The sequence below is a fragment of the Bombus huntii genome, unplaced genomic scaffold (genome assembly GCF_024542735.1).
Source record: "Bombus huntii isolate Logan2020A unplaced genomic scaffold, iyBomHunt1.1 ctg00000058.1, whole genome shotgun sequence".
Lineage (NCBI taxonomy): Eukaryota > Metazoa > Arthropoda > Insecta > Hymenoptera > Apidae > Bombus > Bombus huntii.
Genome location: NW_026099319.1, coordinates 492,174 through 517,696, shown reverse-complemented (window position 1 = coordinate 517,696; position 25,523 = coordinate 492,174). Strand labels below are relative to the sequence as shown.

The following is a 25,523-nucleotide window of genomic DNA, read 5'->3' as shown; positions in this document are numbered from 1 at the left end:
CGTATGTAACAAGCGAAGAGCAATTGGCGGATATATGTACAAAGGCATTGCCAAAACCGAGATTTGAATATTTAAGGAAAAAGTTAGGTTTGAAAAGTAAAAAAGATATTAAGATGTAATTGTTTGTAAACATGTAGAGTTTTTAGGGAGGGTGTCGAAGTGATTATTACTTCTCAAACAAAAAGAGGAAAAACTCTACATGATCTGTTTAGTCTTCTAGTTTTTTTTTTTTTTGTGTAATAAATTAATTTGTATGGAAAAGAGAAAGGCGGCTGGCAAATGTACTTGAGAAGGCATTGACAAATTAATTTTCAGATATTTACGACAAGAGTTAGAAAATATTAAGAGATAATTTGTAAATTTGAGATAATTGTTTGTAGGGATGTAGAGTTTTAGGGAGGGTGTTGAAGTTCACTTCTAAGAAAACTCTACATCTGGTCTTTTTTAGTTTTCTCAAGCACTGAAGCCATCGACAGCGTGTAGACAAAAGACTGCGACGAAGTCAGGCCATAAACAGTAGACAGGCGACGTTGGCTTCGGGGTTTTTCAGTTATTAGGTAACACAGCTAGCGTGCGGATCTGGACCAGCTCAAATTGTATTTTTACTTATTACACTTCTATTTAAATATATTTTCTACCTTACAATTTATCCACGTGTTTTCTCTGTTTACACACCGAATAACCTCAACAGCACGTGTGTTGTAAAATTTGTAGGTAATACCTTTAGCATGATGGTTATGTCAATTAAGAAATGTACTAAAAATACATATATATATGAAGTAAAGGCTTTCGCATAGTCTATCACAGTGTCATTCAGCAGGTCCTTAACTGGGCAGGAGTACCTGTCAATGTCTATGGGGAGACCCGTGGGATATAGGGTCATGAACCATAAACATGCATGTTACTTATTGTTCATTATTAGCTGCTTGGAATATAATTCTCCTCATTAGACGAGTGATTATTACTACATATATCAAGGCAAACATTTATACATATACATTTATGCACGGGAAATTCTAATACATTGCCTGTAAGGACAGTAACCGAATGGCACTCAGTCATTCTATTAAATGACAAAAATTTCTTTTACTCTGTGTTTAGGCTATGGTAATACACAGAAAGTCGAATTGAGTTCTCTTTTAGAATCAGAAGGTTTGCAAAGTCAAATAGCACAACAAAAGAAAGCTTTGGAAGAGAAATTCAATGAAGAGAACGATGAGACTTGTGAGACTAATTTTTCTACAAATGTAAATTCGAAAAAATATAATGTAGAAAAAATGGATTGTGACTCTGAAGAAGCAAATGCGTATAAACATCACTTCATACCGGGACCATCTTTCAATTCGATGACTGATATAATGCCACCTGCACCTCCTTTACCACCACAATTAATGGCCAAGTAAGTACAATTTAAAAATTCTAATGGAATGCTGAATACTTCTAATATTAATAAGTAATTTGGAATAAGTTTAACATTTTATTTGGAAAAAAAATACGAAATTTTAATAAAATGTACTAGATTACCAGATAATGATACAGACGCACTTTCAAGTATGTTGATGTCATGGTATATTAGTGGTTACATGGTATATTACACAGGTAATTATTTCATATAAGTATTTTATTGTATATTAAATTTTCAATGGACTATGTTATTTCTTTTGTAGGTTATTACCATGGTTTGAAACAAGCAAGAAACAATCAAGAGAACAGGAAGAACTGTTGATTATATCAATTTTTTCAATAACAATATAACAATAATATAAGATATAATAAAATATAAAACTCATTGTATTTATTTACTTCAATTATTTGAAATAAAGAACAGCTTTATTTTCATATAAGACTTTAAGACTTTTTTAAAAATAATTACTAAGATAAGAAAACATAAAAAACATATTTTTGATAAAATACACTCACATATATATGTCGGGTTATCATTAGGATTTAAGGCGCGTAATGATCCTTCGTTTGAATTAGCCATTGTTTTACGAAACAGAGAATATATTTACGCGAATAAACAAGGTTTTACAAAATATTATGAATAATGAGTTTAATAAATAATAAGATTAACAAACGATAAGTTTAACTAATAATTAGATTAAAGATTAATAAGTTTAACGAACAATAAGAGGAACGAATAATATGTCTTACGAATAATGAATTTAACGTATAATGAGATTAACGATTGATAAGTTTCACGAATAATGAATTTAATTAACGCTATTAACAATGTTCCGGGGTTCAAACGAATCCACGGTCAACAGGATAACTCTTTACTATGTGTAGAATAATTTTAAACACAAACTACAATTGCTGAGACACTCGGTAAATTGCTCGATGTATCACTTTCCAAGGTGATCACACGAATGAATATCTGATGAAAATCTTTTTCGCTATACGATTGCATTTGTTTGTTATATGCTCGCTGGAAACATCGAGAAGGTTCCAATCGTTGTTGCTAGGCAATTTCTGTCAAAAGTTTGTTGTATACTCTTTGGAAACATCGAGAAAGATTCAAACGCCGTTACTAGGCAGTTTCTGTCTGGAGATTGATTCCTAATACAACGTGTGTCCCATTATATCGACATCTCTAAAGTACAATTCTATGTGATTTCTAGGGAGAACAATACAACCGATCCACACCTTCGTCAGGCAAAACGTTTATCCCGTGACCGTGGCTACGTTCGGCGACCAGTTGTCACCTCGAACCCACTTTCGCTTTCACAAATATCAAACAATTACAAATGACAATTGCTTAATTACAGTTATGATAAAATCTAGGCTAAAGCATTAGAAGGCTTCCTCAAAATTGCAAAGGGAAGGCTCCGGTTTTCCTTTCATCTCCGACATATATAATACAAGGATATAATACAACCGAACATTTTAAACTTAGCCTATAGCGCGCGCGCGCACACACATGCACACACATACGAATGATTTCTCGAACGATAATCCATTTATTTATATTTTTCAATATCTGTCCTTACGATTGCGTATTTATTTGTTCCACGTATCATATTTATCTATTTGCATAACTGTAGGTGACATTTTTTTTAACAATTTTGCTAATATTTCATAACTTTTTAATTCATATTTCAAAGTGGTAACAGGTGTTTCTTTCTTTTCAAGTCTCCTCCATATCGGGCTTATTTCTAGTAGCCACGCTTGCTTACAAAGCAATTTTATATCTGCACAAGAATATCTTTCAGTACATTTTACTATGTGGTTTACAATATCTGTATTTTCTAATAAGTGGTTGCTAAGGTATAATTTGAATATACCAAGTCGAGCAACTTCATTGGGTAATGATACGTATATTTGCTTTTCGAGACGCCTGAGTAAAGCTGCATCAATGCCCCTAATAACATATTTACAATAAATATTATCGTTCTATTATACTAATAATAATGAAGGAATACTTCAAACAACACAATAACATATTTGGAATTTGGAGAAATATTACGATATTTTCTACTTAGAAAACATTGAAATAACGTGATATACGTACCAAGGGGAATTAGTTGTAGCCAGAAGAACTACATTAGAATTCTCATTAGACACTAATCCATCCAATCTAGAAAGAAGTTCTGATCTGAATCTCTTTGCAGGTTCAGACAATATACAGTCTCCTTTATTTGTGGCGATCCAGCCAATCTCGTCGATAAAAATAATTGTAGGCGAATGACTATAGGCAAGTTCAAATAAAACCTGTTCAGTTTAACAAATGTATTATTCATTAAATATTATATTCGAAATTCCTTAAATTCATTGCCTCATCACGAATATGATATCATTTCGTTTTCCAAACAACTATTCTATTTATATATAAATGACGAAAAATAAAATCAAATCTTTTTATACCTAGAATCTCTCCTTCATAGACAAAGGAACAAAGAAACTTACATAGACAAAGCAACTTACACGTATATACTTCTCGGAATCGCCTCTCCATTTGCTGACCAATGAGCTGGCAGTTATGTTAAAAAAGGTGCAATGGCATTCTGTCGCGACTGCCTTCGCTAACTTCGTTTTCCCTGTTTTGTATATTTCTTGTAAACACGTACAGAAATGAAAAGAATACGAGTATCTTACCTGTACCAGGTGGGCCGTACAGCAAAATACCTTTCCAGGGGGAAAACGGGCCATCAAAAAAGATAGGATACTTAAGGGGATACACAACGGCCTCCTTAACAGCGGTTTTACATTCCTCTAGGCCTATAACGTCATCCCAATGTACATTTAATTTGTTTACTATGATCTCCTGTGACGATACAAAGATAAAATGGCGTCTTCTCTATATTAAGTAAGTGTTACGTAATTTGATATTTGAAGCGTTACTGAAATCACGTCATCGTCGATATACGTTGGACGGTTTATCGACGGGAATTTTATCGTTTAAAAGCTTTACGATACGTATATTAATCGAAAATAACTTACGCATGAGATGTCCTCAGCAATCTTTCGTAATTCCGGATTATCTGAATAAAGCTTTTCAACGCATTTCAATATCTTCGATTGCATGGATTGTTCCATTGGGACGTTAAATAGCTCTTCTGATGAACGTCCATCATTCTCATTGGGGAATATTGACGTCACTGTCATTGCGAGATTAATATGATTCGTATTGTCATCAGTTATCTTCTGCTGTAGATTCGTCTCTTTCACAGGCTCACTTCTCGCTTGTTTACTAACAGATTTGGCTTTTGTCTCAATACTTCTACAAACACTGGATCATATTGTAATACGATACGTTGAATACGATACGTTGAATACGTTGAATACCGTTTAATATCGTTAAATAATTTAAATTCTTACGTTTTGCTTGCATTTGTCACTTCCCTCGTCATTTCCCTTCCAGTTATTTTCTTACACAATATGGGATATTTTTGAAATTTCATCTTGTAATAATTTTCATACTCTGCAACGATAATTTCCAAATCGATGTTGTCGCAAACCCGATGTTCGGGAGATAGACGAGCTTCCCGGAATAATACATCGCTAACGTCTATATACATAAAAAAATGTAGTTTTTAATTAATTATAGTTTTTAACTAATTAAAAATATTTTTCGCAATGACTGAACACTATAAGATAACCATCAAACAACTGTTTTATCTCTAGGTAAGACAGGCAAAAGAATGTATTTACTATATAAATCCTCGAAGATAATTTCTTGTCTTCTGCTTTTTAATTTCCAATTTTTAGATGGATAAGAATAATTTGAATTTATACTTCATATATTTGTTTATAACTAGTTAATCTACATAATCGATTGAGTTATTCTTAACTACTGAATTACCGATGTCGAATTTTCAAATTTGGTTTCGCCTTCTCTCTCCATGATGTCCACTGATTTCTATTTCGATTGGTCACTGACACTATTCAAAAGAATTGGAACTAGGAATATATTTTAATTATAATATACTCACCCATTGTGTTCCAAATAATCACATACAAGGTGTAATATGTTCCGATGACGTTCCGAAATACGACTCTCCTCCTAATATAATTATTTTTTCATTACAATAATATAAGGTTTTTCATGTAATTTTTTGTTACATTTGCGAATTCAACGAGTTACACATGATTTTTCATGAAACACGAACGTTAAAAATATTTGATACAGCCTAATTATAAAAATTGTTAGAAGCAAAAGTCATAGATACTATGTGCGAGTATCGCATGAAACGAACAGCTATTAAGAGAACTGCAGCAATATTACAAATCAAATAACAAAACACACTCGTCTGTGACGTGGAAATTCTAAAATCTAAAATCTAGAATATTCCTTACCTTTTTTCGCAGATTATAAAATATCTTATTCATACTACCTTGCATCGATAAATCACCGTTCATAGTGACACTTTCAAATCGCCTATCGTTTCTCAATGCATACGAGAATTTCCGTTTATTGCTTTAAAAACAACCCGTCCATTGCGTTTCTCTTAAAAAATTCTTTCAACTCTGTTGAAAACCGAGCATCAAACAAGAGACAAACGATTTGTTGTCATGGAAATGTTTGGTTCACACATAAGCAACGCACAAATATAATGATAGAATAGCTGAGTGTGTGTACTGTATAGTAAGATGGATGCAACATGGAAATAGAAAGAGAACACCATGTATAGATACTTCCTGTCCTTGTTTAATCAGGCATGCACACTAGTGGACACTGACGCTGCTCGTATACCGCTGTTACATATTTCCTGTACAAGTGCGCGTCATTAGACAAGGACGGAACATCCTCTCTCTACTTCTCTATCGCGTTTTTAGTTCGCTCACGAGCTCTGTACTTATATCTATTACATTTCCACCATAAGCAGCGGCCGTGCAGTGACTTACAAAAGTTCCGAACGGTTCCATCCTGGGCGGACGGTTAATTGCGTTCGGTACTTCGAGGCAGGAAGGTGAGTACAGAATCGCTCCTCTTAGTACTCTTATTAGAAGTGTTATCATCGAATATAAGTTTTTTCAATAAATTCTTATCGTTTTACAATCTTTCTAGAATACAATGACGTCAGCAATCGATCATTTTCGCGAATTTATTGTAAAATAATTGGGGGAATATCTGGAGTTCTTTATCGGTTTCGACTGTAAAATCAGCAACTATTCGAATTTTTCATTCATAATTGTGACATTTTCGACTCTTCCGTTGCCAAGACTCTCTTGAGAGATTTTTGGCACGTTCCATCACCCTTGTTAAACGAGTGCACATTGGTGGATATATTGATTTTAAAAACCAATACGTGTACGAGATTTATTATCTCACTGGGACAAAGAAATCCGTTTTATTCGCGAATTTTCCGTGTTTCTTCTTAATTTTCGTGAGTGTCTGGCGCGGAGCATTATTTGAATGAACTTTTCATCGTTCAGATTATATTTCGTTTAAAAAGATTGAAATTGATGTCGAGAAGAAATGAAACAAGGTGCTCGGGCATTCTTTCGTTTCCCGGGGAAAGAGAAATATGAAAAAAAACGGTCGTTCTTCCTTCTGCCATTTTCGTCCATTACCAAAATGGCATGACCCAAGTGTCCCGGGCCGTGAATCAATCAAGCGAATTTTGAATAATTTTTGAATAATATCCAGTTAATAATTTGTGAAACAAATTAATTTCATTTTATTGTTGGAAACAAATTAGTTGGATTTTTCTTTCTTTAGCAGTTTTTGCCAGAGTTGACCTGACGTGCTACTTCAGTTTCCATCTTCGCTTCTTGAAACTTCCAACGTCCTTGGTGTTGGAGTCTCCTTGCCCAGGTGAGTACATAGCTTCTAGATACTCGTCGCTGTTCATCCTTACGAGCCTCTCGAGCTTTAGTTGTCAATTGTTATCGTTAAAGGAAGAGAAGCTCGCGACAGATGTTATCAAACAAATCGTTTATTCTCGAAAAGTTCGAACTTGTTCGTTGCGTTTGAATATATATGGACGGACGCCATTTTTCATGACATCATCATGATTTGTCATGTCGTGAGTATAGCTTCTGACTACCATATGTTTGTGATTTATGTGAAATTTGACCACTATACCGTGATAGAATAATATTTCCAATGAATTATAAATATTTTACATTGTGAATTATAAATATTTGTTACAAATTATATCGTACTTGAGATGAAAATGAACCATATATCTGCTTATGGAATATGAGGTAGTAAATCATTCGAAACATAATAACGATTAATTAAGCACATATACAATAACGTTTACGAATGAATATTGCGAATTATTGTATGGCTTTAATGCGGTATTTAATGTTTTGATTGCGGTCTTTGAAATGGTATCATAGGTGCTGATATAATATCGCGCGAAAAAGGAAAGACCAGTGGTTAATATTGCAGGTGCACCAGTGCGTTGCGCTCGTCGAGGGTGGTTTTGACGCTGGTGCCGAGGAAAGGCGCAGAACGTGTTCGATCGACCCGCGAACGTAGCCTGTGCTCATACTGCGACAGAGTTCGTTTCAGTTAGGCTCAGTCGCTGTTTGTCCGTCGACAGCGTATAGTCGCGTCGGCCTACGATTCCTTTTTTCTTCTTGTTTCTTGCGAACTCTCTCGCAACAGCCGTTCTATACGTACGCCGCCAGTATATCGCGTGATCATCGTTCCCGTTGCTCCCCTTACCCTCTCACGTCCTTCGAAGAAGACCTCCCTTTGGTTTTTCCTTGTTTGGAGGGAATTCATCGCTCGGACACATGGACTGCGAAGTACGAGGGTATTCCAATTTTTTAATATATAAATTTAGTTTCCTCTATGGTGTTAGAGAACATAACGCGAGCATTTTATGATATAACGAATATATTCGTATATATTTTAGTTTATTCATTCGTCAAATTTCCCTAGTAGGCCGGCCTGCAGCTCACATGCAGCACTTAGTAAAAATTTGTTTTGTTAGAGGTTGGCCATTCTTCTTGCTATAAAAATATCGTGAAGTCATATCATATGATAAAGCACCTTCTGAAAGCTAGATGCTCGATAACGAGCCTAATGATTCTCGGTAGTTTGTAATGTCAAGCTTTGAATTGGCGAGATCGCTTTGCTGTCAAACCGCCGTCCAGCGGCGACCACATTCTTTAACCACGTTCAAGGGGTATATCACGCTACAGAAACCATCAAAGGGTTTGCAAGTTAGTTGCCTTTTAGAAGTGGGGCAGTTGGTTGTTACATGTCATCCGTAGTTGCTGGCTGTTCTCCTTAGTCGCCATACATCGTAGAGACGACGGTTATAGTCGCCAGTTGTCCTTGCTAATGGTTGCTTGTTGTCGCTAGTTAGTTCTCGTTATCGTTATGTATTCCATCAATCACGCGAAATTTAACGTATGGGATTTTATTCTTCTTTATTCTTTCTGTAGGGAGATTTTTTAAGACGAGGAAAATATAGAATATTTCAAGACGACGGTAAGGTTTGAATTTAAGTAACTATTTTATGATACAACAAAGTGGAAAAACGATTTAATTTTATAAAGTTTAAGGTAATTTTTTAAAAAACTTCGAATTTAAAAGATTCAAATAGATATCTTAAACGTAATTAAACCCTCCATATCGTAAGAAATTAAATGAAATTGCGCAAGAAAGTTAATACATTTAATGTATTATTTTAAACATTTATTTAAAAACATTTATTTAAAATTTAAGTGTAGGCGTTGACGCGCGCGCGCCATTCGAAGCATTTGTCAGTTCGTTACATCTGCGGTAAAAGTTGTAACTACGAAGAAGCTTAACATATGGTGCGTCTCAAGACGACAGTAAAAAGTATTAAGAGATTTTTCGAGATTTTTTCTTTTAAGTTTCCAAGTACTTTTTCTATTTAACTTCTTTTTTTTGCATTTTCTCACAATATTCGATAAATAGAGACGAAATATGACAGTTCTTAGTTCGGGGATTTATTGGTTCGAAAGTTACTTCAAAAGTGTTTCTGGAGTTTGTGCGGTTAATACTTTTAAACTACTGAGTACGACTTATTCCGTATGGCTGGACAAATCTTTGTTGATACTGTAAGCGTAACTGGTCCGGATATTGTCTTGTGGAGATAGAAAAATACACGAAGTATTGATTGAACTACATATTTTTTTAATTCTTTTTTAATTCTTTTAGTTCTTCATATATTGATAATAGAACGATATTCCGCTACTTTGAGCACAATATAGTAATGTTTAAATAAATAATAAAATTTACGCATTTCGTCTTCATGCGTCGATAAGAAAATGCAAAAAAAGTTAAATAAAGATGATGCGTAGATGCGAAGTTTAGTCAGCAATAATATTTAAAACCTCTAAAATATATAGTACACATTTATTTGCAAATAAGCTCAATGAAATTAAACTGTAACTGTGTTTCCAATAATGTCTTCGATGTATTGCTCGCCATTATGTCGGATTAACAACTCTAAGTGATCGACCTTAATCACTAAATGGCGGCCGTGATTCAGTGGTATAGCTTTACATATGACGGACATCGCAGGCGCTTATAAGACGTCTGTTGTGAAACGTTTCCAATAGCACCGTTTATGTGATAGTGGAATCTGAATATATATATATATCGCTGAAATATATATCGCTTATCACTTGAGTCTGACACGATCGTTTTTAAATAGAATCACAATTTTTTATTCTTTACAAAATCAGTCTATAAAGATTATGTGCAAATAAAATAGATAAATAGATAAATGGTTGTACAAACTTATAAAACAGATATTACAAGTATATCTAAATAAATGATATATTTATAAATTGTAATATTTGATCTAAAGTTTAAATAAATAAAAGAGATACTCGTGACTTACAATAAAAGTATTTTTTTTCAATTTTTAAACAAAGCAAAAGTGGATAACAATTTTTCAAAATGTAAAAATCAACACAATGGTTGGTTTCTTTAATTAATCAATAACGTTTAAAGTTAATTAATGTCCAGAGTGGTTTGTACATTTTGTATTTCGCCGTATTTCAACGTTCGATATGTAAATAGAACTTGATGCCTGAAATATCGAAAAAATAATTAAATCCGATCGTTCTGTCGAATTTGCAAATTGTATACTCGTGTAAAATCGAGTGCGCTTGTGTATGCTGATACGAAATGTGGTAGTATATTTTTCTTTTTTCGATTATCGTTATCACTTTTTGTGTGGAAAAATTAATTCCGTGAAATGGAAGTGCAATCAATACGGTTTATCACGAAATAATAGCACAACGACGGTACATATTGGTATTGACGTCAGCTTCACAAAATTTCTCGAGTATCGCGGTCGACTATTTGGGTTAAGAATTCATTTTCAAGGTTCTACAAGCACGAGTATCTTATGGATATGAAATTTTCAGTGTACATTTTAATAACCATATTTCATATTGCATGCTGCGGTCCAAGAAAAATCCGCAGTTAATATTCTGCTAATCCCTGCTGCTTTTAAAGACCATAAGTAAGGTCCGTAAGGTCGTCCGTAAGGTTTAAAAGATTTCGAGTAGATTTGTATTACGTATTTTATCTTCTAATTTTTAAAGAGAGGGTCGTGTTTAATTAATTGAAAATGACGAAACTGTAATGGGACATTATTATCAAATATTAAACGTGGTTCCATTGGGTACTTTTATGGTCTTTGCGAGATATATATGCATTATATGTTGCTATTAGCAACGCGTAGCGATGAACGATGGAGAGCAGTACCTTCGTTATCTCGTCTCGGCTGTGTACATATCAGTAATGCACAGTACTCGTACTAAATATCTTACAAATTCCATACAGATTTTCAGATTAGTTTCGAATAATACCAACACGACCATGATAGTCACAGTACAGTATTAAATAGTGCCACTATGCATAATACACTCCTAAAATGTTTCTACAAATATATTTGTCCGAATATTTTTGTCAGCTACTATATCCTAACCAGGATTTATTAAACAATATATAGATTTAAAAAAGAATATATAACGACATTACTTGTTTAGGCTAGATTGGTTTAACTTGTATAGTTTTAATAACTGTGTAAGATCAAACAAGAACTTATCGTTAGTTTGGCGAGATTTGATTACACGAAGCAACATAATTGCTTTGAAACTCAGGACAGAAAACAATGTCAACCGGTAGACGCGTTTGTCTGGTGAACGTGTAACGCGTGAATAATAGATAGCGACAATCACGCGAACGCTAGTTACAGCTGACTTGGCTTACATTGTAGCATTCAAACTAGAGTATACGAGCCGTAAGCGCTATTGAAAGTTCAAAGGCCGACTAGTGAGCTTCATCCTATCTCATTTTTTAATCAGGCGATGGATCGACGAATCGTATTGATTTCGAGGATTATTATAGTTCTGTGGCAATTTTAAAGCGTGGTTTGTCTAATCTTGTCTCGTTAGCTACAGACTCTTTGGCGAGCAGCCTGAAACTTGATCCAGTTTCGAGAAAATGAAAAATTCGTTTCTTCTCTTTGCTTCCCTGTTCCCTCTTTCCTCCTTTTTCCCTTTTTACATCGCGTTAAGACCCGTTAAATAATATTGACTGCCGTGGACGCTGGCTGAGAAGTGCACTTTATAACTAGCTTTAAAATCGCTGACGTCGATGAGGACAAAGGTAAGTTAGAGGGTCATTTATCTGAGCTGGTGTTATTCGACCTGAACTCTGCAGCTTTTCAGAGCTTCTTTCGTTTTTCTTTTAAGAGCAGAGATGTTAACTGGTCTTTTGTTACGTGTAAGAAGTATGTACTAAAGCTTATTTAGCACCAATTGGTTGCTCAAAGTCGAGATATACATACCTATATTATATTAATACGTTACAGAAGATTACGCGTTAGTTAGCTTATGAGAATTTATAGTGTGTCACAGATCACAAAAGCAGAATGACTACTTTTTCATAAACGATATATGTATATGAATTGAAAGTTTAACTATTACGCCACATACTTCTCTCGATAAACGTCGTCGAGTGCATATTGTTAAAGAATATTAGCCATTTGAATTAAATAGTTTCGAAGATACTAATGCTTCTGTGAAGTTTTTGCAGGCTGTTAATTTTTTATTGAGATACTACAAATTTTGAATAACTTCGATTAGAAATAAAAATCACATTACATTAACGCGTAGAATGTAACGTAACGTAGATAATGTAAATATAAATTATATTACAAGGAAATAATACGGGTAAGTAATGTGAAACATTCTGGTTAAAATTGCATCCTTTGAAGGCTAGGACACACAGTACTTACGAAGTAGATTAAGTACCAAATGGGGTACTTAAGAAAATTCATGTTGTCATTGTTTAATAAACATCTTCAGCTAATAGCTTTCTGCAAAAGCTGGTTTAAGTTATGCTAGCTTATTCCTTATTAATTGCAATTATATTGTTCGTATCTCCTAGAGGATTAACAATCCATTTTTATAATGGATAATAAAAGTAAATTCCTATTAGGTTGTCCCAAGTTTCTTTCGTTTTATAAAGAAACGACAGATGCACAACATATTTTGTTTTATGTTATTCTATATTATTTTACATTAAATTGGAAAAAGGTGGATCACACGTAATTCAATAAAATAATATAAAACGAAAAATGTTGTACATCTATTACTATCTTATAAAACGAAAGAAACTTTTAAAACAACCTAATATTTCTCTACTACGACGCTTTTACAGTGCTAAAATATCTGATAAAAATGTTAAGAAATTCTAATATTGATTTAAGCGTATCGATTTATCTGCTCTTCATATTTAATCAAACAGAAATTGTTAATTATGATTTCCACTTAAAAGCGGATTGCATATTATGAGGATAAATTATCAAATTCATCTCTAATATAGACATTAGAGAATCATTCATAGCCGCAATCCTGTTTACCGCTAACATTCCTGGTACTCAATAATTCATTAGGTGACTGCTTTAGCCGCACAGAATACACCTACAAATAATTAATCGCGATTAATATTCCATCGACTTTTGAAAATCCCTCATGTGATCTATTTCATGCGATGAGAATACGTATAAATTGAGATTGCGATCGACCATCCTCAGTCGGATAAATCGAGTGATTCAAATTATAACACAAAAAAAAGTTAAAACTAGTTATATTATCTTATTCAATTTTTATGTATTATTTGGCGGAAGAAACTTTGGTAATTGGTAAGTAAAGTTCACCTCCTTAATGTTAATGATTTTAATATGTTATTAAGCTCAAAGTTCTAAGGAATTTTCTATATATACATATACATATACATAACTGTATGCGTATATGTATAATATACGTATAACAACCAAAGTTCAGCTCTCAAGTGTACGCAAAACTTTTATGTTCATTTTACGCTCTACCAGTATGTTTCATGAATTTGTTTGCTAACAGTATCGAAATAAATAACAAGCAGAGGACGAGCTATTCATGAATTGTTTTGCCAGCGTGTACGCTCCCAATATTTTCTATTTGAGAAAACATACTTGTTGCTATTGCAACTACAAATATTTTTACAGTCGACGCTTTTGCCGTGAATCATTGGCTAACATGTAAAATCGAGAAAAAACATGGTTTATTGTGATGGAAATGTGGAAAACCGCAAAACCGATATAGAAGGGAAAATAAAGGAAAGGAAGATAGATAAGTAGAAGCTTGGGGTCAAGTTTAATTCACTGAAACCGAGCTGCTTGTATTATCACAAAACAAAATTGCCAGTACGTCATTTCCGTACTCTCGTCCTCGCGAAAATGGTTTCGCTTGTTAAGGAAAAACGAAGAGACAGGGAAGAGAGGAAAAAGCAGACGGAGAGCGCTTTTAAAAAGCTGGCGAACCGTGTGTTACCACAACGAGACACGCGATGCTATTTGTCGCTTTAAATTGTGCCGCAACTCGTTTTTGAGATCTTTGCCAGGGGCGCGTTAAAACATGCTGAAAATATATTTCTGGCTTTTCTGGGGTTTAACTGAAATATGACAAATAACGTTGTAAAACATATGTACTTATGACTTACAGAGTAATTGAGTGTACAAAATATATAGTATACAAAATAGCCAGCGATTTAGGGCTTTAAAAGATCAAAAGGAAAGAAAAGGAAAGAAAAGAAGAAAGATAATATATTGTGGCAGTCTAAGTCGATCTAAGAAAATAGATAAAGGGAGGGAGGGGCAAAGCTAGTTAATCTGGAAAGAATCCAAGCGTCAATTTCAAGCATTTACAGAGAATCAAGCGGGCTGGTTAAAGTCGTGAGTTGAGCAATTATCCCGCGTTAGGTTCAATCAGGTTAGTCCCACGCGAAATTGATCCAACCATGCGAAAACGAGTGTATTCTGATTTCTGTCGCAGATACTTCTGGCTAGTGCAGTACCTACACGGTGGTTGTTGAAATAGCCGCTTCTCATCTATTTTCCGCAGCACGGACATCATCCTTTGATCCCTTACGACTAACGAAGTTTTCGAAGATGTACGGCAGTTTGAGATTCTACTTGAAAATGATCATGATTGCGGTCTGTGTGCCGTGTGCTCTTCTTTCTGTCCTTCCGTTAAAAACTGGTAAGTTGATACTGATTAATTATGCCATCGAAACCATATATAATGGCTACAAAAATGCCGCTAATATAATATTCCTTCTTTCTTGTATCTTCTTTCTTGTATATATATCTTGTATATATATCTTTCTTTTATATATATATATATATATATATATATATATATATATATATATATATATATATATATATATATATATATATATATATATATATATATATATATATATATATATATGACTGATATGAATTTCTTTCGGTCTCGAATGCGTTAAAAGAGAGCGCAAAGAAGTCGAAATTACTTATTGTAATTAGTAAAACGACCTGAGAGGCAGACAGATACAAGAAAGAAGGAATATTATATTAGCGGCATTTTTGTAGCCATTATATAGGGTTTCGATCGCATAATTAATCAGTATCAACTTACCAGTCTTTAACGGAAGGACAAAAAGAAGAGCAGACGACACACAGACCGCAATCATGATCATTTTCAAGTAGAATCTCAAACTGCCGTACATCTTAGAAAACTTCGTTAGTCGTAAGGGATCAAAGGATGATGTCCGCGCTAGGGAAAATAGATGAGAAGCGGCTATTTCAACAACCACCGTGTAGGTACTGCACTAGCCAGAAGTATCTGCGACAGAAATCAGAATACACTCGTTTTCGCATGGTTGGATCAATTTCGCGTGGGACTAACCTGATTGAACCTAACGCGGGATAATTGCTCAACTCACGACTTTAACCAGCCCGCTTGATTCTCTGTAAATGCTTGAAATTGACGCTTGGATTCTTTCCAGATTAACTAGCTTTGCCCCTCCCTCCCTTTATCTATTTTCTTAGATCGACTTAGACTGCCACAATATATTATCTTTCTTCTTTTCTTTCCTTTTCTTTCCTTTTGATCTTTTAAAGCCCTAAATCGCTGGCTATTTTGTATACTATATATTTTGTACACTCAATTACTCTGTAAGTCATAAGTACATATGTTTTACAACGTTATTTGTCATATTTCAGTTAAACCCCAGAAAAGCCAGAAATATATTTTCAGCATGTTTTAACGCGCCCCTGGCAAAGATCTCAAAAACGAGTTGCGGCACAATTTAAAGCGACAAATAGCATCGCGTGTCTCGTTGTGGTAACACACGGTTCGCCAGTTTTTTTTTTTTTTTTTTTTTTTTTTTTTTTTTTTTTTTTTTTTTGATATCGGTGACTGCCATATTCTCTTGAGTTTCCAAATCGTAAAGAATCTTTCCCCAGGGATTGGTCAACTGTGTATGTCCCCATGCGACGTAACTTGCTTAAGGAACACGAGCCGGTGATATGCAGGCAACGTATAATTGATTATCATTCGCTCTGAAACGCTGAAGTAATGACCAGTGCAGTGGTCCAGTGGTCATATTGAATGCCGCTGGATATATCAGCATTTGGCAACCTAACCCAGAGAAGCAGGAAATATGAAGCTACCGAATACCAATTAACTTCGTAGTTGCACGGTTCACATTCCATCATTTCTGAATATGCGAGGACAGTCCTCTTATTGTGCTTTTAATTCTTTTATTTGTTTCATTTTCAGCAAATATACTGGTTTTTTTAAATTAAGCTTCTGTTTATACAGAGTTACAGATTATATTAATTTTATATAGAATATATTTAAGAAAGATATTTAATTTTTTGCTAGTTAAGTATTGATCGATTAAGTTACTGTACCTTTGTTCCGATAAATGCGTGCCATTTTCTCGAATCTAATATCATAGCAAATGCCAATACCTATTTTGCAGCCCTTCACATCGAACGTCGTTAGGGAGTTACCAGGACTGAGTGAATCACTCTCTCGAAAAGTAATCTTATTAGGAATGTCGATGTCGAATAGATGTACCTAATAACATAAAAATGTAGTCGCTAATTCTATTGCTGCAACTTTTGTAATTTAATATCAAAGTTACCAACTCCTAAACTTTAATTATTTTTTATTTAATAACTGACAGCGTTTTTATCACTTTCTTTTATTAAAAAATCTTATCATTTAATAATGTTTAAAAAGGAGAAAAAATAAGTATAATAATATTTTAAGTATGTGAAAAATTTATATTACACATTACAACAAAAATGGGCGTTTCCCGTATCATAACGTTATCTATAAACCGTAAATTATAGAATTGGTTATAGTATACGTATGTACATATGTATATTCCTAAATTATTCCTAGATAGAGTCACTTTCTTCACCCCAATATTTTCAAATTCAAAGCCATAAAGGAATATATTACTTACCTTTCGGTGTTTTGCTGTCAAAGTTCCATCGGGACCCCAAATAGTACAGGTATCGTACAATTTATCGCCCTCTATTTCAGGCATCGTACCACCAACTACATAGATATTGTTTTCTTTAGCTGCGTTCGATGAAGCAACGCTCGTTTCATCATCAGGAATACTCTCGGCGTATTTTGGAAAGTACTCTGCATTGCAATATTTCAATTAATGAAAAATAACTGTCTTTTGTTCCAACCATAAATTAAATTGAAATGTTTGTCAGTTTTTTATTTTTTAAATTATTAAAATAACTAAGTTTTATATTTCGACTTAATTAAATATGCAATTACTTAGCTAATAGTATATATAATAAATTGTTTCTACAGGTTCAAAATGAAAAATGAATATTTAGAAATATTTAATTACGACAATGCTATTTGTGTTAGCATCAGTGGCTTGTTACTCAACGACTTTGCTAGTACTTTTTGAAACATAAAGTTAGTGTTCAATTAACACTTATACTAGAGGCGGGATTATAAATGCAAAATAATTGATAATACTAATTTATAAGTACCTAATTATTAGTATCTTCAAAAATATATTTATACAAAAATCAGGATAATCATGAAAATGGGGAAATCCTATATTCTCGAATCAATTCACAATTTATTTTGTATATTAATTAGATTCCGCGCTCATCAGTACGTACTCACTGGCGAGATCGAGAAAATGTATCGGCAATTCCTCGTACGACCAGAGGATCGGAAATATCAAAGGATATTATGGCGCAGCGCGAGTGGAGAAACAGAAACATATGAGCTTAACACCGTAATACTCTTATCATAGAAATAGAAGCAGTCCTCAATTCCCGCCCGCTAACTCCTATCTCCACCGATCCAAATGATCTCCTAGCCCTCACTCCCGGACATTTCCTCATTGGCGATTCATTAATGTGCTTACGTGATCGAGATTTCAGAGACATTCCATCGAACCGACTCTCCAAATGGCAGCATATCCAACAGCTTAAACAACATTTTTGGAACCGCTGGCATAAGGAGTATTTGAACGAGCTAACCAACCGCAATAAATGGAGCAAGGGTGGACACAGCATCCAAAAGGGCACAATCGTCATCCTCAGAGAGGACAACGTTCCCTCCATGCATTGGCCTCTGGGCCGAGTTATCAAGGTTCATCCAGGCGCCGATGGTGTCATCCGGACAGCTACAGTTCAGACGGCAAAGAGCATTTTGGATCGGGGCGTCAAAAGGCTTGTCCCACTGCCAATTCAACCCGATCTCGAGAAACCCGAACAACTAGCCACCGAGCCGAAATAAGATGGGAACTTCAACCACACCTCGCTAGTTTGATCGGTACCCTCTCAACGGGGGGAGAATGTTACGCCATGCGGCTTACCATAGGTCATATTCTTAACTATCGATCGCGGCACTATAATGTCGCAGACGGATCGTCGCGTCTGCCCGGCAAACAAACATTGTAGTGGCAAGCGCATGGTTCATTAAGCAGGGCGACTTCCAGAAACGTCGACTCGTGGCCCGTATTTTACCTCGCAGTAAAAGAATGTGGCGTGATCCGAACGTAGTGGGGGTCGCCTTCCAGAAAAAACGAAAAAAATCGAAAGGCGTTCAGAACTTTTCGAGAAGTCGAACCGTCAACACATGTGGTATGTCGCGCATTACTTATCAACCAAAACGCAGTTACATTTTTTTTGTTCCATTTATATCTTTCTAGTTAATAAGTTGTTGAAATAAACATTAATTTATTTGTGTTAATTCTGTGGAATTTCATTGAACTACCCTTATTATCATAATCGAAATAAGGGGATCGATCAGTTCGTGGCGTCGATTATTTAATCGTAACGGGAACTTACAACTCTCGTTGACGTGCTATCTCGCGATCGCGTCTCTCCGCGAACGGTCGAAACAAAATGATTCACTAAAAACTGTCCTGAATTCCTAAGAATTTATTTACCGAAAAACTGACAAAGTGTTTATTTAAAAAATGAGGTTGAAGGTAGTCCTTTTCTTTCATTTCATTCATTTTCATTTTCTTTCTTAAGTATGGCTAACACAATATCTAATCAATTAAAATTTTATATTTTCACGTGAAAAGTTTCTTTAGATAATTATTATCAACATGATGACTAACTCTTACGGATTAATACGTGTCTGTAGGGCAATCCGGTGGACTGGATCGGCTTTTTACTTCGAAAGTTGAGTAATCGGTGTCGCTTTCTTACGCATCTTTGAACTGTATAAATGTTTTAAAATTGTTTGATCCAGAATGTACCACACCGGACAATCAAGAAGGCAGGTGCCTTGACTACAGAAAATGTAAACCTCTGCAAGAAATATGGCAGATACAGTACCGTACAGCCACCGATTTTTATAGACGATCAGTGTGCAGATACCAGGTCAATGTTACGATCGTTTGCTGTCCGAACGATCCAAACAAAGAGAAGAGAGAAATTTTAATAAAAACTGTGTATAAGTATAAGGCTTTGCGACCACCATACTGTGGTTTTAGCAACGTCTCTCATACCAGGGTGGTCGATGGTAAACCAGCTGAACTTGGTACGTTTTATGTCTTTCTTTCCGATTAATAATAAGCCATTTACTGCAAAGAATGAACTTTAAAGGCATTAAACAGCACATCAATGTACATTTCAATTAGACTAAATAATAATGCTATGATTTTATCGGTAGTAACTTTACTTATTAACTTGAATTATTTCTTTCTTTTACTTCATGTTAGGAAGAGTATCTTTTTGCTTGAAATAAAAAATTGATATAGGAGTAATAATATGGATAGAGATCAAAAACTGTTAGGGCAGAAATTACACGTTTGAACTTTATAGTTCAGTATAGTTCAAATAGAAATTATATAGAATTATTTAATAATTTGTATTCCACTGGAATAAAAATTTAATTTCTGTCTTTATCAAATCTCTATTTCAGAGTATTTGTACGTATGTACTTATCGTCTGCTGTATGATCGAATATCGAATAGCTAATAATCGTTGTTACTCGTTATGTGAGAAAAATTATGTATATTCACAACTATGACTATTGCATTTTAGGCGCTTGGCCATGGATCGCTGCATTAGGTTTTCGTAATCCCCGAAACCCAGACAAACCACTATGGAAGTGCGGAGGTTCCCTGATATCGGCTAGGCATGTTTTGACCGCAGCACATTGTGCACATATGGATGGAATAGAAAACATACACAATCATAATATTGCCATTCTTAGATTGGAGGAGGAGGTGCCATTTTCGAGTAAGTCCTCAAATATATATATATATATATATATATATATATATATATATATATATATATGCTATTGAGTATTACTGAAGTATCATATCCTGAAATTTCTTACTGTACACATATATTGTGTCATAAAGCGTGTATAATTCTTTCTCATACTTTTGGTCATTCGTTTCCTGCATTTTCATTTATTTTTTTATTTTTCAGGGTACGTATATCCCATTTGTACGAAAGAGCAACTTCGTCGGCTATAACCCCCTTGTTGCTGGATGGGGAGCGTTAAGATATAGTAAGTGATATCAATTTTATAATAAAATTAAACAGTTCCAGTCTTAAATATCTTTCTTATTTTCTTCGTAGGACGACCACGACCTAATGCATTAATGGAAGTACAAATGCCAGTGATTAAGAACGCCGAATGCAAAATAGCTTATTCCAAATTTCCTAATGCACCTGATATCACTGATGGTATAATATGCGCCGAACATGCTCAGGGTGGAGAGGATTCTTGTACGGTAATTAAGTTACAGAGTTACTACAAACTATACGGTATCTGAAGACACGTCGATTCGAATTAACATCAAATCGACGTCTTAAACATTAAAAATAATAGATAAACACAATTTAATAGTTTTGCCCACTTCTCACACCTCGTTATGGTATTTAATCTAATTTCCTCTAATCTTAGTTTTGCTCAAAATACATATAACATGTACGTTATAAATTGGAGTATTTCAATACACAAATCAATAGAAGATTATTACTGTATATAAGTATAATTTCAATACAATTCGATCGATATATTTCAGTATCTTTGATTAAAAATTTAACGATCCTTTCAGGCTGACCGCGGCGGATCACTGCTGATACAACATTAATTAACCTCGTATTTAATAGGTATTGTGTCTTATGCTTATAAGTGCGGCACAGCTGGGTATCCCAGCGTTTACACTAGGGTCACATCGTACCTTGACTTCATTCTCCAAGCGATGCAATAATATGATATTACTGTTCCATAAATATCATTGTGTAAAAAACGTAAAGTTGGATTTTCTTATTGTGGAGATAAGAAACAGCTCAAATTTACATTGTTTTGTACGTTACAAATTATAGGCTTAAAATGTACGAAATGTAACTTTGAAACGACACTAATTTTTTACGCACGATAAACCTCCACAACTTAGGTATGTAAAGATGATAAACGTATATTAATTCTATTAATTTGGTAATAATAAACCAACTTTCTGAGAAGTTCTGTAAATTTCGTTTCTTTTGTATCAAGAGAATAATGGAATATTCCACTTAGATCGTATACTTCTTGTATGTACGTACAAAATTTTCCGGCTAATCTAAAACACTTCATAAGATAGAGAGCTTCTGGAAATTCGGACACAGAGAGTGCATAAAATACAAGATAAGTCTCGTGTCTTTCAAAATTATTTTTTATTCGCTAAAAACGTCCTGTGTACTCATGCAATCACATGCAACCTCGAAACTTCACTTATTTTTTATCACTTTCCAATTCAATACACAGTTTCTGCATTTTTGACTATATGTAAGAGAAATTTCCATTCAGCCAAAGGTGTACTTACAGATTATAGATTCCTATACGACTCTCAGTAAAAATTTATCCGCACTCCAGATAGTTAAAACTTCTGTCGACCGTATTGATCCATCTGCACTCTTCGTATGACGTCAATATCTGTTCAGTGCTGCTGCGCAGGTTTCTTTGTGTTACGTCAATTCGTTTGTGACCGTTGCGCGAGTAATGGCGCTTTGCAATGGTGATTTGCAGGAAAACAGTGCAGGATGCTGTGATTCGTTTCTTGTGGTCGGAGGTTATGTTTGATGCCTATATTTATCAAAGATTTAATGCACATTATGGAGAAAGTGTTTTGTCACGAAGTGTGTTTGAATGGGCACAAAAGTTCAAAGAAGATCGCACGAGTGTTATGAAAAAACAGCTGGACGCCCGTCCACATCCACGATGACAACATTGAACGTGCTCATGAACTTATGCTCTATGGAATAGACGAGTGACACTGGATAATGTGGCAAATCATTTGCAAATCAGCCACGGCTCTGCTTATGCAATAGTGCACGACAGATTTGGATTTTAAAAAGTTTGTGCGAGATGGATGCCGAAAAAGCTGATGAAAAGGTGAAGACGACGATGCATTCGTGGTTCGCAGCTCAGCCCAAAACATTTTTTAATGAGAAAATACAAAGGTCCTTCGGCAAATGGACAAAGTGTATACAGAAATCGAGTGATTATGTCAAAAAATGATGTATGTCTTTTTTGACAATTGCTTAAAATAAATTCTACACCGACAGAGCGGGTAACTTTTTACTCACCCTCGTAAGACACTTAAATTTCCAATCTATTATGATGAATAAAAGAGCTTATACTATTAAATCTAATTGTATTTTGTTGCATGAGAGTACACGTGTATGTGATGTACATTACCTTTATATCCCCTTGAACGCTTCAATATTGCGCATATATACTATATTTTGTACAGCTTCTATAAAATTTCGTATGTTTGTTTAGGCTGTTAATCTAGAGGCTGGAGTACAAAGAAGTGGCACAATGATGTGGGCTGATGACATTTATAATTATCAAGGAATCACCCCTACATTCGCTCAGGTATATATCGTTGACTATAATGTATTTAACATATATGATTGTTAGAATATTAATAATTAATTTTTAATTCTATCAGAATTTTAATGAAACTGTCCCTTGGGAAGGAAGAACTGATACCTTGATATCACGGTTTGTACATCCTATATATACGACAAATTTTAGAACATTATATAACGAAGAACCAGATCGTCGTGGCCATGTGATGTGAATAAAAGGACTTGAATTTGATGATATTTTTATAATGTTAGATAACATAACTAAGTATCTTCACAGTAAGATAGGATGACATGGTTTACATGATCTTAATGTTGTTCACTCGAGTGATGATATTATAAGGAAAAGTGTAATATCACAGGTAGGATGATTCATAATTTAGAACTACTAACTCATGTATGTATTAAAAATTAAAGAAATATATTAAATTTTATAGGATATTTATGTTTAGTAACCAGTAATTCAGAGATTGGTATTCATGGTTACTATAACGAGGCTGTAGAAACGCACCCTTTCTTCTTTGCAAATGGTCCTGTATTTATGTCTAAGCCGAAACTGGAACCTCTGAATAATTTAGATTTATTCTTGTTATTTTCTAAAATACTTATCTACAGTATACCATAAGGAATGATACCGTATCGCACCTAATCAAGTGCCTTAAGAAACATCAACAGGATATCACAGTAATCCCTTATCGACTGATATGTAAGTAAAAGTTATCTGTCATTGTTATACACAATTATGTGTTAGTGTTATACACAGTTATTTATCATTTTCTATTAATTCAGTTGTAGCCACTACAATATCTATGACACTGGTAGTAATTATAAGAACAATAATGATGTTCTATAAGAGGAAATGATGATTAGGAACAAAAACTTACAGGTAAGTCAAAGTATATGTTATTTGCCATTTGAAAAGAAAGTTACTAACTTGGAATTTTTTGATAAATAATAATTGTGCAAAATATATTGGATTTCAAATTTGTCAAAAATTGAAATTTAAGAAGCATTGTAATAATATAACATTAATATTTTGATTTTTCAGGAGATATCATGCGGTGGATGGATAATATGTAAAAAATATTAAGCAGTATATGAATTTTCATATTGCGTAGAGATAACAAAATGAATTTTAAAAAATGTCGACATGGTAATAAGAAATAGCATCATGACAAAGAATATATAAACACAGTTTCATTTTTTATAAATAAAAATTTGTTGTTCCAGATTTTGAAATATAGTGAAACGTTTAATTAGTATCTTAATATCTTTAAATAATTATTATTTTAGAATCAATTGTAATTGTATCATACGTACTTTTGAATTCGTGCAAGAACATATGTTATTTTGAAGTAGTTATTATTAGGAAATTGTTAGACGCGAACAGTATGCGAAAAGTTAGTATGTAGTGTAATAATTATCAATCAAAGCACAAGAATTAAATTCTTTAGGAAAAAATTTCCGGAATTTCTTATTTACATGATTATAAAGAAATCCATAACAAAAAGGAGCTGCTTTCTAATACTTCTCTTCCTTGTAATGCCTACGTTAACAATAACGAGGTTCGACTTTTTGTTTTTAGAGGGATACTGGAAAATTTGAAAGTACAGTACCATTGGGAAGAAAATCACGATATTGAAAACGATATTTGCAAGTAAATTTCCAAAAAATCTGTTTTCAAATTTTCGCTTTCTATTTCACATTAAAAGAAAGGGAGGGCTGCCTTCTTTTTCTGCAAGACAAAACAAACATTCTGAATCTCGTATCAATGAATGATGTCAATAAGTTATTTTTCTTTTCAGATTGAACAATATTCCAGATTTATTCATAATTTCATACTACGCGAAGAATAGACTTTCATAGGTATATAAAGGAAATATTAAGTATAGGAAAACTCTTTTTCGTTGTAGGTGACATATGCTTCACGGTTGAACACATGTATTTTTGAACACATATAAATGAAAAAGTACTCTTATGGAGAAAAAGAATTGATACCTTCGATTGACATTAGATAATGTATATAAACTTATGAACAATCACTATCACTATCAGTTTGTATTTTAGGTGCACACGCAGATTTGTTGGAGTTCTTATAAAATGTACTTCCTGTACGAACGTTTTATTCTTCCAAATTTTACGATACTATGTCTCATATGATAACTATATGGATTAAACGTAATATAAATGATCCGAAAATAGACTCGAACGACATTAATTGTCTTTCTATTTATACCAATATCGAAAATACAAGTAAAGCTGGAGCAATAGTATGCAAGAATGGACTATTTATTATTTTAAACCAAATCATAGCATATTCAGAATGCACAGTATTATCATGAAACGACGAGTTTTATGTTAATTCCGACCGATTACAAT

The 25,523-nt window shown here is 33.9% G+C and overlaps 4 protein-coding genes and 3 long non-coding RNA genes across 21 annotated transcripts in view; 4 read left to right on the top strand and 3 right to left on the bottom strand.

The window, feature by feature from the left end:
* Window positions 1-557: 557 nt before the first annotated feature.
* Window positions 558-1,844, top strand: LOC126875810 (survival motor neuron protein-like; the record flags this gene model as incomplete). The annotated part of the gene is made up of 4 exons (XM_050638735.1): window positions 558-714; window positions 1,102-1,399; window positions 1,520-1,599; window positions 1,668-1,844. Coding segments are annotated over 4 exons (594 nt in total), but the record flags the coding sequence as incomplete, so codon positions are not given.
* The window catches only part of LOC126875779 (katanin p60 ATPase-containing subunit A-like 2), a 224,301-nt gene continuing 200,551 nt past the window's right edge, over window positions 1,774-25,523 (bottom strand). Inside the window, exons 2-8 of one of the 6 annotated variants that reach the window (XM_050638650.1) lie at window positions 5,433-5,503; window positions 4,819-5,008; window positions 4,441-4,729; window positions 4,096-4,264; window positions 3,907-4,037; window positions 3,512-3,711; window positions 1,774-3,361 (exon numbers count right to left, since the gene is read on the bottom strand). In XM_050638650.1, coding sequence (XP_050494607.1) covers window positions 3,001-3,361; window positions 3,512-3,711; window positions 3,907-4,037; window positions 4,096-4,264; window positions 4,441-4,729; window positions 4,819-5,008; window positions 5,433-5,503 — 1,411 coding nt within the window. In that variant the 3' untranslated portion in view covers window positions 1,774-3,000. Of the gene's footprint in view, window positions 3,362-3,511; window positions 3,712-3,906; window positions 4,038-4,095; window positions 4,265-4,440; window positions 4,730-4,818; window positions 6,331-25,523 lie in introns of those variants that run through there. The other 5 variants (XM_050638653.1, XM_050638651.1, XM_050638652.1 and 2 more) reach the window with 5 other exon arrangements.
* On the top strand, window positions 4,161-6,951 carry LOC126875821 (uncharacterized). The gene is made up of 2 exons (XR_007693690.1): window positions 4,161-4,306; window positions 6,324-6,951. It is a non-coding gene; the product is annotated as an uncharacterized LOC126875821 (long non-coding RNA).
* On the bottom strand, window positions 13,154-14,977 carry LOC126875830 (uncharacterized). Its single transcript, XR_007693702.1, has 2 exons — window positions 14,793-14,977; window positions 13,154-13,377 (listed from the first exon to the last, which is right to left on the bottom strand). It is a non-coding gene; the product is annotated as an uncharacterized LOC126875830 (long non-coding RNA).
* On the bottom strand, window positions 15,617-22,192 carry LOC126875796 (omega-amidase NIT2-A-like). Of its 2 annotated transcripts, none has more exons than XM_050638700.1 (4): window positions 17,645-17,729; window positions 17,240-17,424; window positions 16,677-16,845; window positions 15,617-16,401 (listed from the first exon to the last, which is right to left on the bottom strand). In XM_050638700.1, exons 2-4 carry the CDS (start codon window positions 17,321-17,323, stop codon window positions 16,268-16,270), a joined length of 387 nt encoding a protein of 128 aa, XP_050494657.1. In that variant the 5' UTR covers window positions 17,324-17,424; window positions 17,645-17,729; the 3' UTR covers window positions 15,617-16,267. The 2 variants fall into 2 exon arrangements, with proteins under 2 accessions (XP_050494657.1, XP_050494656.1); XM_050638699.1 differs by lacking the exon at window positions 17,645-17,729 and adding an exon at window positions 22,097-22,192 and having other exon boundaries at window positions 16,098-16,401.
* LOC126875795 (venom serine protease Bi-VSP-like) lies at window positions 18,053-20,500 on the top strand. Of its 6 annotated transcripts, none has more exons than XM_050638698.1 (3): window positions 18,053-18,899; window positions 19,519-19,809; window positions 19,991-20,239. In XM_050638698.1, the coding sequence occupies exons 1-3, from the start codon at window positions 18,797-18,799 to the stop codon at window positions 20,014-20,016; spliced, it is 420 nt and encodes a 139-aa protein (XP_050494655.1). In that variant the 5' UTR covers window positions 18,053-18,796; the 3' UTR covers window positions 20,017-20,239. The 6 variants fall into 6 exon arrangements, 2 of the variants coding, with proteins under 2 accessions (XP_050494655.1, XP_050494653.1); XR_007693671.1 differs by lacking the exon at window positions 19,991-20,239 and adding an exon at window positions 20,316-20,500 and having other exon boundaries at window positions 18,061-18,899; window positions 19,411-19,569; XR_007693670.1 differs by having other exon boundaries at window positions 18,577-18,899; window positions 19,411-19,569; window positions 19,628-20,239.
* Window positions 20,541-24,669, top strand: LOC126875825 (uncharacterized). Of its 4 annotated transcripts, none has more exons than XR_007693696.1 (5): window positions 22,704-22,843; window positions 23,056-23,151; window positions 23,228-23,506; window positions 23,582-24,030; window positions 24,193-24,669. It is a non-coding gene; the product is annotated as an uncharacterized LOC126875825 (long non-coding RNA). The 4 variants fall into 4 exon arrangements; XR_007693695.1 differs by having other exon boundaries at window positions 23,228-23,850; window positions 23,934-24,030; XR_007693697.1 differs by lacking the exon at window positions 22,704-22,843 and adding an exon at window positions 20,541-20,793 and having other exon boundaries at window positions 23,228-24,030.